Source organism: Haplochromis burtoni, unplaced genomic scaffold, assembly GCF_018398535.1.
Source record: "Haplochromis burtoni strain Fernald_Lab_line unplaced genomic scaffold, NCSU_Asbu1 Contig_184, whole genome shotgun sequence".
Classification (NCBI taxonomy): Eukaryota; Metazoa; Chordata; class Actinopteri; order Cichliformes; family Cichlidae; genus Haplochromis; species Haplochromis burtoni.
In genome coordinates this window covers 567,780-586,987 of record NW_024582545.1, presented here as the reverse complement: position 1 = coordinate 586,987, position 19,208 = coordinate 567,780, and the positions used below count along the sequence as shown (strand labels likewise).

General features: G+C 37.9%; 1 protein-coding gene across 1 annotated transcript in view; it reads right to left on the bottom strand.

The window, feature by feature from the left end:
• Positions 1–3,661: 3,661 nt before the first annotated feature.
• The window catches only part of nrip2 (nuclear receptor interacting protein 2), a 54,399-nt gene continuing 38,852 nt past the window's right edge, over positions 3,662–19,208 (bottom strand). Inside the window, exons 3-6 of the mRNA XM_005934240.3 lie at positions 12,293–12,375; positions 10,550–10,656; positions 7,069–7,121; positions 3,662–5,164 (exon numbers count right to left, since the gene is read on the bottom strand). Coding sequence (XP_005934302.1) covers positions 5,048–5,164; positions 7,069–7,121; positions 10,550–10,656; positions 12,293–12,375 — 360 coding nt within the window. The 3' untranslated portion in view covers positions 3,662–5,047. The remainder of the gene's footprint in view (positions 5,165–7,068; positions 7,122–10,549; positions 10,657–12,292; positions 12,376–19,208) is intronic.

The window sequence follows — 19,208 nt, the reverse complement described above, 5'->3', positions numbered from 1 at the left end:
CATGTAGCTTGTCTCATGGCCTTATCAGATACTTTCACGCAGTCTAGAAAAGGGTTTGGCTCAGATTCAACAGTCTAAAGAGTAAGGCCAAGTTATATGCAACTTCCTGTACCAGCATGTTAGCATGAGTACGTTCAGGCTGAGGGCCTTTAACAACAGTTTCTCTTCTCCTTACATGGTCCATACTTCTAAGGATATAAAATTTGCCTCCATGTTGGTCAATGAGAGTCTACAAAGTATTTTTAGAGTAATGTGCTCATGATTTGTGTGTTGCAACAATAAATGCCAAGGCACATGTAGACCTGCCCCACAACACAACCTCATTAACATCCATCACCCATCCAACCATTATCTGCTGTGTATCTGGTCTGGTCACAGTTCACCTTCCTGATCACCTCCTCCAACTCCTTCGGGGAACACCAAGGCATTCCCAAGCCAGCTGAGAGATATAATCTTCCCAGTATGTCCTGAGTATAGCCCTTCTCCCAGTAGTACGTGTTCAAAACACCCAGCAGGCTTCCTAGTCAGAGGCCTGAACCATCTTAGCTGGCTTCTTTCCATGTAGAGGAGTAGCGGCTCTACTACGAAGCTTTTCTGAATGATCAAGCTCCTCGTTTTATTCTTAAATGAAATAAAAGCCCAGCCTATCTGCTATTTCATTGGTGTTGGTCACTCCAAAACCTTCATTTTGTTTTTGAGCCATTCTGACATGGACTTGGTCTACCCAAGTGAGCTTAATCTTCAGGATATATTTCTGGTAGAGAGCAGAATGGATGGTTCAATTACAGCAAGTCGTCCTGAAGCAGCAAAGCAGCCCCAGACCATTACATTACAACCGCCATGTTTGAGATGACTGTGGATGAATTTTAGCCCACTCTTCAATGCAGAACCTTTTTAAATTCAGCCACATTGGAGGGTTTATGAGCATAAACAGCCTTTTTAAGGTCATGCCAAAGCATCTCAATCAAACTCAAGTCCAGACCATGTTTGACTGTTCCTATGATGTTCATTTTATGAAGTGTTGTGTTAGTTTTACTCCCAATGTAGTAGGACCTTTTCAAAAGAGTCCAGCTTTTGTCTCTTCACTCCACAGAATATTTTCCCAAAAGTGTGACAAATGTGCCACAAATTAAGAAATGAGGAAGTGGCAAAAAAAATTTCCACTCCACGTTATATTACATATATATATCTGACTTGGCCTATGGTATACATTTGATAGCTACTGTATATAGCATATAAAAAACACCACATTAACATGTTAACACATTTAATCACTCTGTGATTTTAATCATGCTTAGATGTAATTTACTGTAAAAGATTGGTTATTGGTGTGTTCCTTTGAAAGAATTTCTAAAAGAAACAATTATCTATAAAACACCAGAGACACAGCTCTCAGTTCAGATATAAAGACTTCTGTCTTTCTTCTGGTTTTCTTTAAAAACACTTGAAATGTTTTGTCTCGTGCTATAGAGCTAAAAGGACTTGATCTTACTACATATTCAATGGGAATTGGCTTGGGTCTCTGTCATGGAAAAAAAGGGCAGTGCAGCAAGATGGGAACCTTCAATGCTCAGGCCAATCAACTGTCAAAGGCCCCTGGTGCTGTGGGAACATCTGCTTCCTCTATTCTAACATGACATGCTTCTTTATTTAGCAAGATGTAGCAGTGAAGGGCACATACATGGGTGTCTAGCTACTGCAGAACATGGGAATCAGTGTTCAGGCTGGTCTGTCTAGTGGAGTCCTCCCACAGCCAGTCTGCTGAGATTTTAAATTAATGCCCCGATACTCCATTTTTCCAAATAGGCTCATCACTCCTCTGTGTTGTGTCTCCTTGTCATAAAATTATGAATGCCAAGCTAGCCAGAATACATACTTTATTAGGCAGAGAAAATACTGTCCAGAAGAAGAAAAACACCAAAAATAAATTTCTGTCATACATCGATTCCTCTCACACGTCATAGGAAGGTCACTAATACAACAAAGAGAAACAAATATTTCCAATCTGACCACCAAGAATAGGCTAGATGGTTGCTGTAGCACGGTCAAAAAGCGTGGCGCAGCTCGAGTGTTGTTAAAGCAGAGCATGATGGTGCTTTCGGTGAGCACATCTGAGGCAGCTTCCTTACTCTCCACACTATGAAAACACATACAAGAGAGGCAGGTGGCACTGTAGTGGGGAGGCAAATCAGCAAATATGAGGCATCAAGAGTGAATAACATCAGCCAAAAAATGGTGGCAAATACACAAAGAAGATCAGTTGCCTAAATGAAGATAAGCTTGAAGAGGTGCCTTGGCACAAGTGCAGCCTTAGCCGAGTGGTTAAACTCTCCTGAAAGAGTCAGAAAGGGAAGGCAGCGGGGGTCGGCTTTTGGCAGCTTGTTCTGACCGGAGCTCGCTGTACCAGTTTGGGGATGATGGGACCTGTTCCACTTTTTTCCCACGTGAAACAGGAGCTGCTGTTATAAGATGGCAGAAAACCCTGCTGTGCTTATAACACACACATCCAGCCCCTTCAGACTTTCAACATGACACAATCAGACTAGTACATAAACATGCAGACTTATACAAAGGCAGAACTTTACAAAGTCATGCAGATGGAATGTTTTGATATTTCTGACTCTTGATATATTTAACCAGCTGGCCTTAAGTCTATTTTTATATGAGGGGATTTATAGGGAACTACCATAACTCAGTCTAGGCCATCGTGATGGGCTGGAAAGTGTGCTCTTGGAAAACATAACCAAATCAGTCTCTTTATGAGGGAAAAAAAAGAATGAAGGGACTTTACAAAGCTAAATATATCTACTTAAGAAATGTTTCCTTGGATCTCTTGAAATTCTCTATGAGAACCGGTACGTGTCTTTTAAGGAGGCAGCCTGATCCACACTTAATTACACTAGAATCCTAAGCTTCTCAACATTTTCTTTTAACACTCAGGAAATAGCTTGAAGACTCTCTTTGTTTTATATGAGGCGTGTCGTGTCTTAAATGTAGTTTGGGAAATGTGCTTAATACAGCTTCATACAGCATACTGATGACAGCGAGAAGTCTGACACCGCTCTGTCTGATAAATATAAGGCAGGAAATGTTGATTTACAAAATCCAGCCTGGCTTGGTCCAAAGGTGAGAAAAAGAAGCCTTCCAGCACCAATTAAAGCCTCACTAATGAACATGTTAAGGCAATATGTTAAATCCACTGATTCCAGGGGTACGAGGTAAGATAGGAGAGGACGTTTGTTAGCTTGACACTCTTCTTACACACAGGACCATCTGAAAGAATAAAGCTATATCATCCAATAGAGTTTAAGGAGTGCAGATAAAGATTAAAAATAAGTGGAAATAAATGTGCACTTTGCTGAATACATGCGTAACTATTGGAAACTGTTAGTTAAAAATAATGAGCAAACAGATGGGTACAAGTTAGGGATAGATGGAGGAAAACTATGTAGCTACAGCTGTGGAATAACAGGTTTAAAAAATGGCTAAAGAGTGGAAATAAAGCGTTTATGTAATTATTACAGTTGAGGATAAATGTGACATAATATGCAAAATTCCTAAATTTTCATTTTTTACTTTTGTTTCCTAAAATTTGAAAATTTTGAGATTAACATGCAATGATCAGTTTGTATTTCTCTGTTTTCCATGACTTTATCTCTTGAACATGTCAAACTCTTTGTGTCTTTTGAATGACTATGGTTCAGTAACCATTCAATTTAGGTAGATACACGGAAATTATTATATCACTGAGGGAGCAGGGGTTTCCCCCTCGTAGGTGAAAGTTTTGCTGGAGGAGGATTTGGGGAAAAATATTATGCTGTTTAATTGCTGTTTATGCATCAGAAACTGTTCGGTATACTATGGTTTTTGAAATTGCAGACAGTTAAGATAACAAACAATGGAAATACTGTTTTTGTGCACAACTGTGATTATTTGTTAGCAAAACTGATAAAATAAATTGATAATACCTGAAACAGATACATAGCAATTCAAAGCCAATAGCTTTAAGTTATACATAACCAGGTAAAGTTACTGATATTAAATCAAATATTTAGGCAAAGAGTTGAACTAAAAAAAACAACAACTTTAAAATAAACATTAACTTTATAAACTGAAACTTATGTATAAAGAGCTAAAACTTGGAGTGGTTGAAAAACACAATCATTATTTTGCCAAATTTATTGGAAAATGAAAGAATGATTTGATGTTTCTAGCTAAACGTCACAGATGGTGTAAGCGGTGGACGCCTGTCTAAGTGGATCAGTCTTAATAGCTTTTCAAATAAATGGTCAACACACATAGTTGATAAATACTAGAGTATGACTAATGTTTTGGATCAGTTGCTAAAGTATTTGCTAGAAGAAAGTTAGGTTGAATTAGCAATCTGGTTTCATCTATAAAAAGCTTTAAAAACTTTAATATGCTTATATTAGTTTTTGTCAGCCTTTATATTACGTACAACTTTTATTTTGTACATTTAGTGTTCGTATGGTCTTCAGAAATTAGCTGTAATGTGTTAAATAGTGAGTTTTAATGGTGCTGATAGGCTAATGTTGTTGCTAAACGTTTCGAAATATAAAATTATTCCTTTAAGAATATCTTAAGTGAAGTTGTTTAACTTCACAATTAACTTGTTTTTCATTCACTCTATGACTCAAAGTATTTTTACAGTTAAATCACAAAATATTCCACAAAAAATCACTTTAAGGATTATTATGGTTTTCCCTTTTAGTGCATTGGTGTATTTGAACACCTCAGCAGACAAATTGGTTTGAATATATAGTCTAATCACAAAGAATGATTAAACTTACAAGACTGGATTTTCCTCTGTTTACTAGACTAGTTTTATATAAGAGATAATCATGGTGAATGTCTTAATTCTACCAACACAAAGATGTAAACTCAAGCACAACTGATGCGAATGCTCATCCATGTTCTGGCAGTGAGAGACACGGTGACCCCACAGCCCAGACATGAACAGCATCGTGCCGCATTGCTGCAACCGAATAGGCTTTAGGAGGACGTGGTCCCTGCTGCGGAGTCGATCTCACAGGTTCTCGTTGGTGTCGTGTTGGCACTGGCTGTCGGTCAAGGGGTTCAGGAAGGGCAGATCCTCACCGCAGCCCTGCAGCTTCAGGACCCGACTGCTCAGATCCAAACAGCACTATGAGAGGAGTCACATGGGGAGACATAATTAGTACGCTAAATATTTAATCACAGGTGGCCAATCTTGTTTCACAACACACATGAAAAGTTGGATAGTTTATTGCACTTAATACCTCCAGATATATTTCAATTTAATAATCTAAGATGGAAAATTGTGTGTATTCTTAAATTCTGCTAGAGTAGTTTTGCATGATTCATATCCAAAATAATCAGCTTCTGAAAAAAGCAGCTGTAGGTCCCTTCCCTCTCCCTATACGCCAGTTTTCTTCTGATCAGAAGCAAAGTCGGTGTTGTGGCTTCTGAACTCAAAGCCAGAGCTGTGAGTCTTAGAAACAAGTTTGGAACCCCATGGCAACCACTGGTCACTATGGAAACAATGCTTATTCCCCAACCAGTTGACAAGTCGTTGCTGGAGGTTGCCAGCAGTTGCTAGGTGAAACTGGTCACAAAGAGGTACAGAGTGCTACATAAAAAGAAATCTCATTAATTGCTTTGGTTCCTAACAGAATGCTGCAGCCTGTAGGTCACATGGAAGATACAGGCTTGTCTGCAACTACTTGCCATCTCTAAAGTAAAAGTTGCACCTTTTTAAATGTCTTGGTTGCAGCAGCAGTAATCATAAGGTCTTCGACACAGCACTGTTTTTGCAACCACTCGCCAACTGGTCAGGGAATATACTTTTTTCTCAAAAAGGCAAAGTGGCATCATGTGACACCCCTTCGATGAGAATGTATTGGCTATTACTGAGTTCAACAAATGAAATTCAGCTGAAAGTAAACCAGGAAGCTGCATTTTGGGCACAGATTTACTCCATCTTTGATATGACTTAAGTCAAAAATAGACCTGGAGGGCAACCTGTGGAACGTTTCTGAAACAGGCCCCCGTATTTTCAGCATGATTAGCTCCATTGAGTGGGTGGAGACAAATGTCAGGGGTGATTTGTGACATAAAGATAGCAGCAAGCGTGAAAGGAAAGGTTAACAAGCTGGTAGTGAGATCTGCATTAATCCAGTATCGAACTTTATACGGTGTAATGGGAATTATACCATAAATATCCATTCATTTTGTTGTGTTTTTATTGAGTAATTTGCTTCATTTTTCTGATTCTTCTGTTGTTGGTTGACCATAAAGCCTCCCTATCATTGAACTTGATTATGTCATACAAGTTGAAAAATGAATGATAATGAATTGAAATTTAAAGTGCAGTCTAACACTTTCTCTATGAAAACAAAAAGACTTGGAACATTGATTTATGAAAGCAGGGATGTTTTATTCTTCGTCCTTCTGTTAAGCAGCTTTTATATTACATTTGTGCTGGTGCAGGTCATTAATCACAATTACTAACACTGCTTATGAATATTTGCAGGGAAAGCTAAACACCGGAATGAGCTCGGAGCTAAAATGTTCATCTTACCTCACACAGTCCTTCAGGGCTGATCTACAAAATAGGAGCTCATGTTCTTTTCACACCCTGAAGTCTCACTTTAATTAGATCTTCCAGGAGATAACTAGTTGCCTGATTATGTAAAGCTGAAATAAACGAAGGACTGCTCTCAAACTGCCAGCTTGTCTTGTGATTGGATTTAGATGTCATATTTCAAATGTGAATATTAAACATTTCACATCACAGAATGTCCAGAATCTCCTCATGTGGGATTTATCTGCACAGCAGGCGCCCGATTAAATACTGTGCTATAAAAACAACACGACCCTTATGCAATAAGAACCGGCATATTTCCCCCTTACATGTTCAGTTCTATGAGAGTATTTCTTCTTCTCCTCTTTTTGGTTATTTAAAGCTTTGTGACCATTACAGCTTAGCTGAGTCTGTAAAAGGCCACGCACACATCAAAAGATGCGATAAGGCTCACAAAATATGAGAAAATGAAATGAGGATCTTACTTTAAGTTCCAAAAGAGTCTGCAGACCCAGGCACAGCTCGAACGCCTCGTCCTCTGAAAGGGAGGAAAAGGAGGAGAGAGATAAGGGCAGAGGGAAGAGAAATACATAAACTGCATTTCAGTGCATTTTGTAAGCTGCTTCCATTTCTTAACACCTCATCTGAAAATGCATTCATTAGCCTGAATCCAGGTTAAGTCATCAGCACGCTCCATATTCATCTGTGTTAATGAGCGCTGTTAAGCATATGTACTTGTGTGGGTGGTGGCAACGTGAGAATTTAATGCACACGAAGGACCCTGGATGCAGGTATAAGGGATTTAGAGTCGGTGGAGAAAGTCCACAAAAAATACAATAATAACAGCAAGCGGTCTTTTTTTTGTCTGTGTGAGGACTGAATGTTTTCACAGCAAGGGAAAGGTAAGTAAAGTAAGGGCAATTGCATGACTTAAGAGCTCTAGATTAACTTTAAAGGAACATTTCAACATTTAAAAAACAGATTCTAGCTCCTTGCAGGGACTCAGATGAGAAGACTAATAGCTGCATGCTGGAAGCAGCGTTTTTAGTTTTAGATTTAGCGTAGCTCTGTCCAAAGGTAACAAAATCCACCTAAAACCACCTCTGAACCTTTTATAAATAAATAAAAAATGAAATAAAAGTAACTACTACTTAGTTACTACTTACTACTACTACTTAGCTGTAGGCTAAGCTTGTAACAGGGTTTATTTAAGGTTATCTTAGACCCCAGTCACAGGAAGCGACAGGTGTTTGCAGGCAAGTTTTCCACGCAAACTACTTTGCAACAACGGCAAAGTTAGGAACAAGGTTAGGATTCATGTCAGTCTGTATGTTATCTACAAAGCTACACCAAGGAAACTGTTGAAGCTGTTTTGAGAAGCTAATGCATTTACATAAGTGCTGCAGGAAATAACAAATTCGGTCTACCACTCATTTACACATTTGTCCTGACAAACTCAACCCACCATTGGAGTGGGGCTGCCACTCTCACTATGGTTTTCTTCAGATCATCAGGTAAGTAATCCAATAGCGGGCGCCATATGTCCAAAAAAATACCATCGTTGCCACTTAATTTTGCACTCAGTCTTTCCATTGGTAAAACTCTAAAGATTTCTTTATACCACTGAGTTATTGTTGGTGGTTTTTCATTAATCCAATTGAAAAGAATACATTTTCTTGCCAAAAACAATAATTTACATAGTAGTATATATTTGTTTTTATCTGGAAATTTGTTCAGAATTGACAGCCCCAATAAATACTGAGATGGATCTTTTTGTATTCTGCTTTTAAATATACCTTTTAATTCTTTTGTTACACAGAGCCAGAATTTTGAGCAAGTCCAAAGACAGTGCAAGTAGGACCCCGCCGCAGATTTAAATTTAATACATTGTGCAGACCTGCTCGGATCAATTTTATTCAGAAAAATAGGCGTTCTATACTGTCTATGTAAAATTTTATATTGTATTTCTTTAAATCTGTTACTAAGCAATAGAGAATGCACAGATTGTATGCACTCACTCCAGGCATGATCATCACAATGACACTGGAGGTCACCCTCCCAACTCCTAATCAGTTTTCCAATATTATGTTTGTTTAAACCAGAGATGGGCAGTACTGTAATCCGATTACTTTTTTCAAGTAACGAGTAAAGTAAGGGATTACTATTGCAAAAACGGTAATTAGATTACTGTTACTTTCCCGTAGGAATGCTGCGTTACTGCGTTACTAAAACCGTGATTTTTTTTTTGTGAGAATGTCTCATGACAGTGATGTAAGCAAGTGCTATGTTCGTGACAACAGTTGTGTGCAGATCAACAGTTGATAATATATCGAGTACGGGAGAGAGCATGAGCATGCAGCGTTTAGAGCGTGGAAGTACTGACCTTTAAGTTTGATTCCATAAAAAGTGACAAAAACATTAGTGTCTGTTGTGCTGGGAAGAAAACTTCTTTTTACAGCGAAAAAAACCCCTAAACTTCCAAGCAAGCACCGAGTGCGCTACGACGTAATGGGAAATTCACAGAGAAACTCGCGGATTCTTCCACTGATCGCTGCGGCACACCTGCACCAGGGTAAACCTCCGCCTACCCTACTCCTGCTTTACAGGAGTAGGGTAGGCGGAGGTGCTCTTAAAATAGAGCAACAGGACCGCTAGTCTTTGATTTTATTTATTTTCTGCTGTGTTTCACTTGCATCTATTTGAAAGAGTGAGTGTAAACACAAAAAAAAAATATTTTATGTGCTGGAATGTGCAGAAAATAGGTTTAAATATTAAACAAATTTCTTCCAGTCAGAGAATGTTGCATATAATTAAATTTTTGCTTGATGCATAAAGTTAAAAGATTAAAACTAATAAAACAAGTTTTAAAAAGAGACTTTTCCATTTGATTACATTTTGTATGATGGATTATGTAGAAAAAGTAGAATTGGGCTGAAAGATCTATCGCTTTATCACATATTCAGGTTGTAAATCGTGTTTTTAAAAAGTAACTAAGTAACTAAGTAATTAAAGTAACTTGACCAACACTGGTTATAACCTTGTAGTGTATTGTAAAACTGTCTTTTAGTACTATTATCTGCATTTAAGTGTAAAAAGAAATTTTCCATGGGTCCTAGCTGCATTGTATTGTGCAAAGTATCAAAACGTGAAGTAATTAGGTGACGAGCCTGTAAAAATGCAAAAGAAATCCATTTGATGTATTCCATATTTCTTTTGGACCTGCTCAAAAGACATACAAACATTCCCATTAAACACATCACCCACCACACGTATTCCTGCACCAAACCATCTCTGAAATATTACACTTTTCATTCCCGGTGTAAAGTGCCGATTATTTATAAAAGGTGTTAGATAACTCAGTATAGGATTACTTTCAGTGTATTTATTCATATCACGCCATGTGTTTAAGTAAGTATCAATCATTACTTTGTTATGTTTTTTAATATATTTACTCACTAGTTTGCTTAGGAGATTAAATGGCGAACATGTCCAGGCTTCAAGGGGATTCTGTCTCTTTTAGATATGCGTGGATCCATTCATGTATAACTCTACTTTGACATGACCAGTTATACAGCAAAATGTTAGGAAAGGCAAGACCCCGTTTATCTTTGGGCAGCTGTAACGTTTTCATACATAATCTGGGTTTCTTACCCCTCCAAATGAACTTTGACAGATCTTTTCAATTTCTTTTACAATTTTTTTGGTAAGAGTTATTGGGAGCATTTGTAAGGGATATGAAAGCCGTGGCAACACGGCATTTCTATTCCTTAAAAACCATCGTGCCAAAAGTTTAATAGATTTTGGTGAAATTTGCTCCACACTTACCTCCACCCACACATGTGAGACCTTCAGTTCTCATTTATTGGCATCAAGAGTTCATACACAGCTAATGTTATCCAGTTTAAGTCAGCGGTGCACTTTAAAAATCTTGAAATGGTATTCATGATTTCACTGTGATATTTTTACCTTTAATGTAAGCTGAACACTGGACTCTCTGTGTTCCCAGCTGCAGCTGCAGCTCCGTCACCGAGCTGTTCACGTCGCATGGTGAACTGGCCTGTCTGGGCACCAGTCTAGCAACACACACAGAGACACGCACACACACGACGACAATGAAGAATATCTTCATCAGTCCAAAAACAGCCTTTGTGGGTGTATCATGTCAGTACACCTACCTACAGCAGCTTCACCTCACAAAAACAAAGTGCATCTGATTTTTATTAAAATGTCAATCAAAGGTTGGTGCTGCTGGGATTTTATTAACTAGGATCATAAAAAGCAACAGAGGAGCAGATTTTCACATTCACGTACTCGCAGACAAACACTTGTTTACGATTTGGAAAATGAAGTTTGCCGAATTAACGATCAAACGTTTTTTTTCCTGTGTAGCAGTGGAAGTACTGAAAACTATCACTGAAAAAAAATCTTCAAATCGAGAGGATTCAGAGGGAGGTTCTGTAGCCTCTGCACTCCTTCAGTCTGTTGTACAATATCACATTTTAGCAGCAATACTTTTGACACAAATATAATTCCAATACATAAAATCAAGAGAAGCACTAACAGTTGCGTTTAAGAGTGAATGTAAGAGGATTTCCACATGTGTAATGCAAAGACAAGTCAGAGGATTGGGACTAAAATATGTAGCCTTAAGAAAACCGCTCATCAGTGAGGCTAATCAGAAAAAAAAAGGCTTCAGATTCTTAGGGAACATAACTTTTACCCTGTTCCAGAGTGATTGGCTCATCAGGGAAAGAAGAGAAGTCGATGACATGATGCTCCCAGCATGCCTGGTGCTTAATGAACAAGCCTGTGGGAGCAGTGTTATGATCTGAGGTTGCTTCAGTTGATCAGGTTTAGGTTCAGCGATCTAACTACCTGAATAAATGTATGACCATGTTCTTCCATCAACTTTTTTTCTTCCCTTATTCCTATAACAATGCAAGAATTCACTTGGCTCCAATTATGAATGAGTAGTTCAGGGAGCAAGGATTGAGTCTGGACCATAACCTCACTGAGTCTTTGGGATGTGATGGAGAAGTCTTTGCATTGAGGTCCAACTCTCCCATTATTAATGCAGGAGCTTGGTAAAAAAAAATTAACTAAACTCTGACAGAAATAAATGTTGCGACATTGAAAAGGCCCGTTAAAGCAATGCCATAGAGAATTACGCCGTCGTTAAAGCTAAAGATGGCCCAACAAAAGAATCTGAGTATGTGCTTTTTGTTTTTTTAAACTGTCTCTCAGCGCTAACCACATTCTACACAGGCATGCGGGTATTAACCTGAACTTTATCCACATTTGGCAAACTCATGGTGTAAACAGCTGCACAATATTTGTAGGGATAAAATGTAACTTTGTCATAGAACTGACTCCTTACTTTAAAATGGAAATGATTTTCTTTTTCTTAAGGAAAATTACGAAATAGCCACCAGAAAAAAAAGATCTTTATTATATATTTGAAAGTTTAAAGACGACATTAAGATCACATCTTTAACAATCTGGAGAAACTTAAGAGCTTTATGTTGTCATTCAGATTTCTCTTTAAAGCTCATTTATTTAAATCTACTTCTTCTGTGAAGTGTCCTTTCTTCTATCCTTGGTTACTTTTTGAATCACTTCAGTATTTGTACTGAGCTAATGTGTTTCTCAGAATAAATTAAGATGCTAATATTAGGTGCATGTGCAGTGAGTGTTTAGAGTGTTTCTTACCCCAGCCTCTGACAGCAGGAGGTGGAGATGTGGTTGTGTTGGCTGCCGGTGTTGATGGATGCCTTGACTTCAGTCTCGCAGCACTGTGGGGAGACAGAGGGGTGATTTTTGGTGTCACAGTGTTATTTTTTACTGCTTCATTTTGGGACCAGTGCATGCAAGGAAACCAGCCAGCATGAACAGCACATTAGCACATTAACTATGGAGAGCGTATAAAGAACGCTGATCTCTCCTGTTTTGAATGAATCTTTTTGGCTGCCATATGCTCACGACTGCCAAACTGAAAAAATACTTTCAACTCTCAATCAGGTTGGGTTGTGCAAACAAAACAAATATTCCAGTAGTGGAGTATTTCTAACGCCACTGTTGTTTTTTTGCTATTTTGTCTGCTTAGCTTGCTCTGTACTGACTCTCCGTTGCTGCAGGTGTTTAGCTTTTTCATACAGTTAAAAATAAACCACCCAGATTATTCTTCATTACCTCCATTACAGGTCTTGAGGTGTTAACCATTAGCTCTATATTAGACTCAAATTGCTGACAAAAGATCTCGGTTCCTCAGTTTGGACAATGATTTTTTTAGAAACATGCATGGAGTGCAGATTTAACACATTGGCCAAGCAACTCTCTGTGTGGAGAGCAAAGTATTTGATGTGGGGGAAAATATACAGTTCACAAACTAATATCCTTCAAGTTAGAACAACAATATGAAAATTAAAAATAATTATTCATTTTACTATCATGTTCTCAGAATTCCAAAAAACAAGTCATGGCCCCCATTTTTTTTCCCTAGGGGCCTTAATTTTTTTTTTCAGTACATATGCCACTTTGAAAGCACATGGACCCACCAAAGTCAGAAGGACAATTTCCCAATTTGGGAAATAGGATCATTTGATTAGAATTTGAACCTAACTGCTCCAGCTGTTGCGCCAATTCTTTAAGATGGTTAAAAAATATAGTGTTGTTCTATTGTTTGAGTTACTCTATATGGACAAAAGTACTGGGTCTCCCATACATTGCACCTGCATGCGCTGCCTTACAATGGAAACCTATGTCAAGACGCTGCCAGCACAATTCCTTATGCTGATATTAATGCCACAGAAAGTTTGCAGTTACTGAGTAGGCAGAATGCGGGTGGCTTTTATACACTGTGTGCACCTCAACACTGTGAGGTGCTACTTTGCAACAATACCATTTAAAGTTGATGGTGGAATATCCAGGAGGGAAGAAATTTCACAGACTTACTTTTTGCAATGGTGTAATAAGCCAGCAGTTAAAAAGGCTACTGTAGCTTAACGGTAGCTAGCTTAGCAGCTTGGGTCAGCTAACACATCTGAAGCTTCTATGCATAAATGTTTATACATGCAAGAATAAAATAAGAAAAATATCATGTTATTATGTGCCCAACAAAAATGCAAATGAGTGAATTCCCAATGTATCAATATAGTCTTTTAATCATCAAACTTTTGTCCTGAAAGTACATGTTACATGCTAATGTGAGGTTTGCCCTAATTAACATTGACAGCCTGTTTTATCTCATATTTTCTCAGCTGCTTGTAGTCCACTTTAAGCGCTTTTTTGTATTTTCTTGTAGTAGGCCTATTTATGCTAACCTAACTCACCTGGCGATAGATTTATATTATTACATAGATTTATATGAACAAAGTTGCATCCTATACCCACCAAAAAGGGCATTTAAGTACATTTCCTTATCTGATTTTAAATCCAGAGTTTTACAGTAGCAATGCAAGCAGGCGTCTTTTGGCCCAATTTCCACTGACATTTGTACTTTTCTTTATCTCACGGGTGCTCTGCTGCCTGCAGGGCGCCTCATGTCACAAAGACATGTTTCATCTTTTGCCGGCAGATTGTAATGGTTTATTAGAACTGCAGTCTGCAAAGGCCTCTTCCCATTCAGCATCCTCTGAGGTGATTTCATGCAACATGTCCATGTTTATGGAAAGAAAGCAAAGTACTGGATTAATGAGGTACATACAGAACATATGGCAGCTCTGCATGTCAGAAGCAGTGTGCTGGCACCACCCCCATAAGTGAGCATCAGGCTCTTTTTAGGTATTTTCCACCATAAGATGCAGATATATATCAAAGATTCTCGGTGTATTTATAAACAGATTTACTTTCAGATCAAGTAAAGCTTTAGTAGCAGAATCTTTGGGCAATTTCCAGTCATCAACAATCTGAAATATAGTCATCTGTTTCATCTCTCTTACAAATCTAGGACAGTCAGCTTGAGAAAATAAGGCATTTAAAAACACTTGAATGGTTAGTTTCTATAATTTGCTGATGTTTTAAATAAAAGTACAACTAAAAATACTCAGTACAAGTTCACAGGAACACAACATCCTGCATTTTTTAAATTGTATCTTGTAAATAAGGAGTCAGTATTTTAATGTCATGAAAAGAGAGTCTTTCTGTTTTAGATATTGGACATATTTTCAAACATCCAGTGTTCTCTTGTCCTTCTCTCCTCGTTATCTCCTTTATAAGTCAATACCTTATCTACTTGACCCGAGGATATTCCCCCATTTGGAAGTAAACACGTTGATTTTCCATTTACCTTGTTTTGATCCCTCTCAGTCTATGCAGACCGAGCTGACTGAGCAAGGCTTCTTTGTCCTCACTGGCTTATCAGCAGACCCACAAACCTGCTCTTTTGTCTCAGGCCGGTAGTGCAATAATCCCTCCCCATCCCTGAGGTTTAAAAATAGCAGCCAAACAAGTAACTAAAGAACACTTTGCATTTAATAAGTTGATGATAAAACCCAGCAAACGCACACCGAGTAATGGGTGAAAACGCTGAATCCACTGAAAAAGTGGACTTAGAGAAACTGTGTGATATTCTCCCACAGGGATGAGAAGCTGTTTGATCTCTGTATTGATTTCTTTCAAAGGATAAAATACAGTTATGTCCTTGGTGTTATGCATGGCCACAATTCTCCAAAATTCAAATTCAAAAGGGCAAAATATTATAGTATCAAGCCAACGGTTATAGACAAAGTATGAAATATTCTGCCGCATGTGTTACTACAATTAAACTAGAAGGAACAGTAAATCCCGTAGTGTGTTACTGTGCCTTTCAGTTGTTTCCAGTCTATGATGGCTATGGCACTCAAGCTAGAAGACGCTGTAAAAGTTTTGAGAAGCCGCTCTTTCTTTATGTTTTGCTTCTAAACGAGCCGGACTTTCTTGTAATTTCTTTAAGTGGTCTTGAGCAACAGTTCTTCAGGCTTTCTCAGGGTCTTTCACTAATTTTCAGTCCAGTCCTTGTACCTGACCAGATTAATTTTACTTGGTCTAAAAAATAATTTTAAAAAATGCACCTAACTCAAGGGATAAACCACTGTTGTGTAAACATAAAACAAAAAACTTAGGAAAAAAATCTATTTTAAGTTTTGATCATTTTTCCACGTGACAAAGGATCCTAAACACACTGCCAATGCAGTAAAAACAAACATGGATAGAAAAAAACACAATGGAACAAAGTCATGGATTAGCCTCAATCAGAGCTTCATCCTTGGTATTATTGAAGCAGTGTGGGATTGTCTGAAGTCATAGCCTGGAGAACTATAACTGAAGACTACTTAAAAAATGAGAGTAAAGCTGCCTGAAAGAGTTCAGGCTGAAGAATAAAGGTGGTTTAACCAAAATATTGACTTTCAAACTCATTATAATGGCACTAACTCTGCGTTTGTCTTGTATTTTATGTTTCCATTTTTGTTTGCACATTTCAAAAAAATTGCTGCACGCATTTCCAATTTTTCTGGCAAAATACAAAGAAATGAGGGACGGCTCAAGACTAGTGTTAACTGCACAGTATACAGACTCATCTGTATCCAGATGTGAGTGATTCATAGTGGGAGGGTATTTTCTTATCCTGTCCTTTAGGCTTTTGGAAATTTCCAGTTTGCTGGTTTATTGTTTATCACTTAGTTTACATGTGAATTTTAAACAAAAAGAAAGATGAGAGATGAGTTTTTGAATACACAGCAATGGGTTGTCAAGAACACCACCAAATCAATCATTGGGTATTAAACTGGATGAAATAGTTAAGTCCTGTAATTGCAATGAAACAACACCTAAATAGAATAGAATAGAATAGAATAGAATAGAATAGAATAGAATAGAATAGAATAGAATTCAACTTTATTGTCATTGCACATGCACAGGTACAGGGCAACGAAATGCAGTTTTAAAGGGTTTTGATGCAGTAGTAAGGGGTGCAATTAAGCCGACTAAAGTCTCATTTGCTTTTTTTTATTAACTTACAGACTAAATGAATCATTTTGCCTGTGAAATGCCTGCACCTGCTTATCGTTTTTGTCTGCAGGGTCAGTTCAAGCAGATATTCTGAAAAGTCACTATTACTAATTCTATGAAACCTTTCTGCAGATATTTGTCCTTATATGTGATCAGTGACCCCAGACTACCAGACTACAGTTAATCCCTAATATGTTTTAGAAAATATATCTAAGAAAAGTGTGGATACAAAGTTGTGCATGCAGATTTGTGTTGTTTCTACCATCTTCAGAGCTTTTCTCTTTCTGTAAGCTGCTTTTACCTGATCAGTGGTGAATACCTAACCTTAGTGGCAGTTCAGATCGGGGTTTATGATTAGATTTTAAACACTTTCCAAGACATAAGGAGAGAAACTTTCACATGGTTTCATTCACCAGACATGTCGACCGTAAGCTCTATGTCTTTTTTTACTTGATGTCTCTATTTTTCTTTGGTTGACAAATCTATGGCAGTAACCCTGGAGAGTCTCTGGAGAGGCTGATGTAACTCGAGGACCATTGAATTCCTTTATGCAGTACTGGCTGTCTTGGCTTGATGTTACAAAGCTCCATTTAATGATCTACTTAGTTCATTGTATTTCAGACACAGAAGCCCAATAAACTGCACAATAATAAATATCACTACAATATTTTCTATCACATGAAATAGAAAATAAACAATCTGTGCTGATGTTCATGGACCAAGAAGTGCAAATTGTTTCAGTAAACCTGACACTGTAGTTCCAATGCCTGATCTTAAAAAGTAATTTATTATTATTATTTTAAAAGGTATTAAAAACAATAGAAATGAAGTGTGATAATGTGTAGGACTTAACGTGGGTGAGTGAGGGAGGTATAGGGGTAAATACTGGTTTCAGCAAATATTCTTTGACTGTTGCTCGTGTGTCTCAAATTCTGTAGCTTTGTAATGATCATGAATCTTCAAAGAGGACTGATGTCTTGGTAATTTGGGGCTTTTAATGATTTCTTTGAACTGTTCTTTATCCAGGGTGAAATCATTGTACAGCATACATCTTTAATGGCTTCAAAAAAGTAGAGTTACTAGCACAACTTTGAATTTATATTAGACTTTCTCTCATTCACACAGGGTCAAAAGTATACAAATATTTACATTTACTTGCTTAAATCTCTTAATAAGTGGTGGTGAAGGTTCTGCAGTGTCTTTTAACTTGACAAGGCCAATGTCTGTTAACTTCTTCTTACCGATTACAATTGACTACAGCTGATAGTTTCTCTTTGCCAGCATAAGAAGTATTTGTTTGACAGCACTCATTAGATTGACCAACAATGGGAAACTCCAAGGAACTCAGTGAAGATCTAAGAAGGAGAATTGTAGCTAAGATGGTCTAAGCAGTGTTGGTCAAGTTACTTGAAAAAAGTAATCAGTAACTAATTACTGATTACTTCCCCCAAAAAGTAATCCCGTTACAAAAGTAATTAATTACTTAGTTACTTAGTTACTTTTTAAAAAACACGATTTACAACCTGAAGAGGTGATAAAGCGATAGATCTTTCAGCCCAATTCTACTTTTTCTGCATAATCCATCATACAAAATGTAATCAAATGGAAAAGTCTCTTTTAAACTTGTTTTATTAGTTTTAATCTTTTAACTTTATGCATCAAGCAAAAATTTAATTATATGCAACATTCTCTGACTGGAAGTAAATTGTTTAAATTTAAACCTATTTTCTGCACATTCCAGCACATAAAATAATATTTTTTGTGTTTACACTCACTCTTTCAAATAGATGCAAGTAAAACACAGCAGAAAATAAATAAAGTCAAAGACTCAGCGGTCCTGTTGCTCTATTTTCACCTGTAAAGCAGGAGCGGGTAGGCGGAGGTTTACCCTGGTGCAGGTGTGCCGCGGTCAGTTGAAGAATCCGCGAGTTTCTCTGTGAGTTTCCCATTACGTCGTTGCGCACTCGGTGCTTGCTTGGAAGTTTAGGGGTTTTTTCGCTGTAAAAAGAAGTTTTCTTCCCACGCACAACGGATGCTAATGTTTTTGTCACTTTTTATGGAATCAAACTCAAAGTAAGGTCAGTACTTCCACGCTTTAAACGCTGCACGCTCATACAGGGGCGGAGCGTGGGGGTGGCTTACTGGGCTTAAGCCCGGGTTGTTTTGTCAGAAGCCCGGGGTCTTTTGGAGTGTAATTTTTTCATAGTTAGATGTCTGGCTGACAACTGTATAAAACAAAAAGTACACACAATATTCGAAGCACATAGTGCACACTGTGGGAATTTACGACTGTGCGTGAATCCCCCCTGATATTGGTATGATCCGAGCTCAGGCACTAAGCGACTGAGCGAGGGGGCGGGGCAGCTGCTGCCTGTGAGTGCGCTGTTGGAGAAACGGAGCCAGCCATACTAAGGAGAGCTTAAGTTTGACCAGGTACCAAAGCAAATCATTCGTACCGTACAAATAATGTAAATATGACGGTGAATCACGAAAGATTGATATCAAACTGATCACTTGACCAATATTACGTTACTTGCTCTTCAAGTGAATCAACAAATGGCGAAATGAAAAGCCGAACAACAACAATGCTGTTTTTTAGAGAGTCTTAGCTTACGTGTGTTTATTTCATATTTTCAGTTCT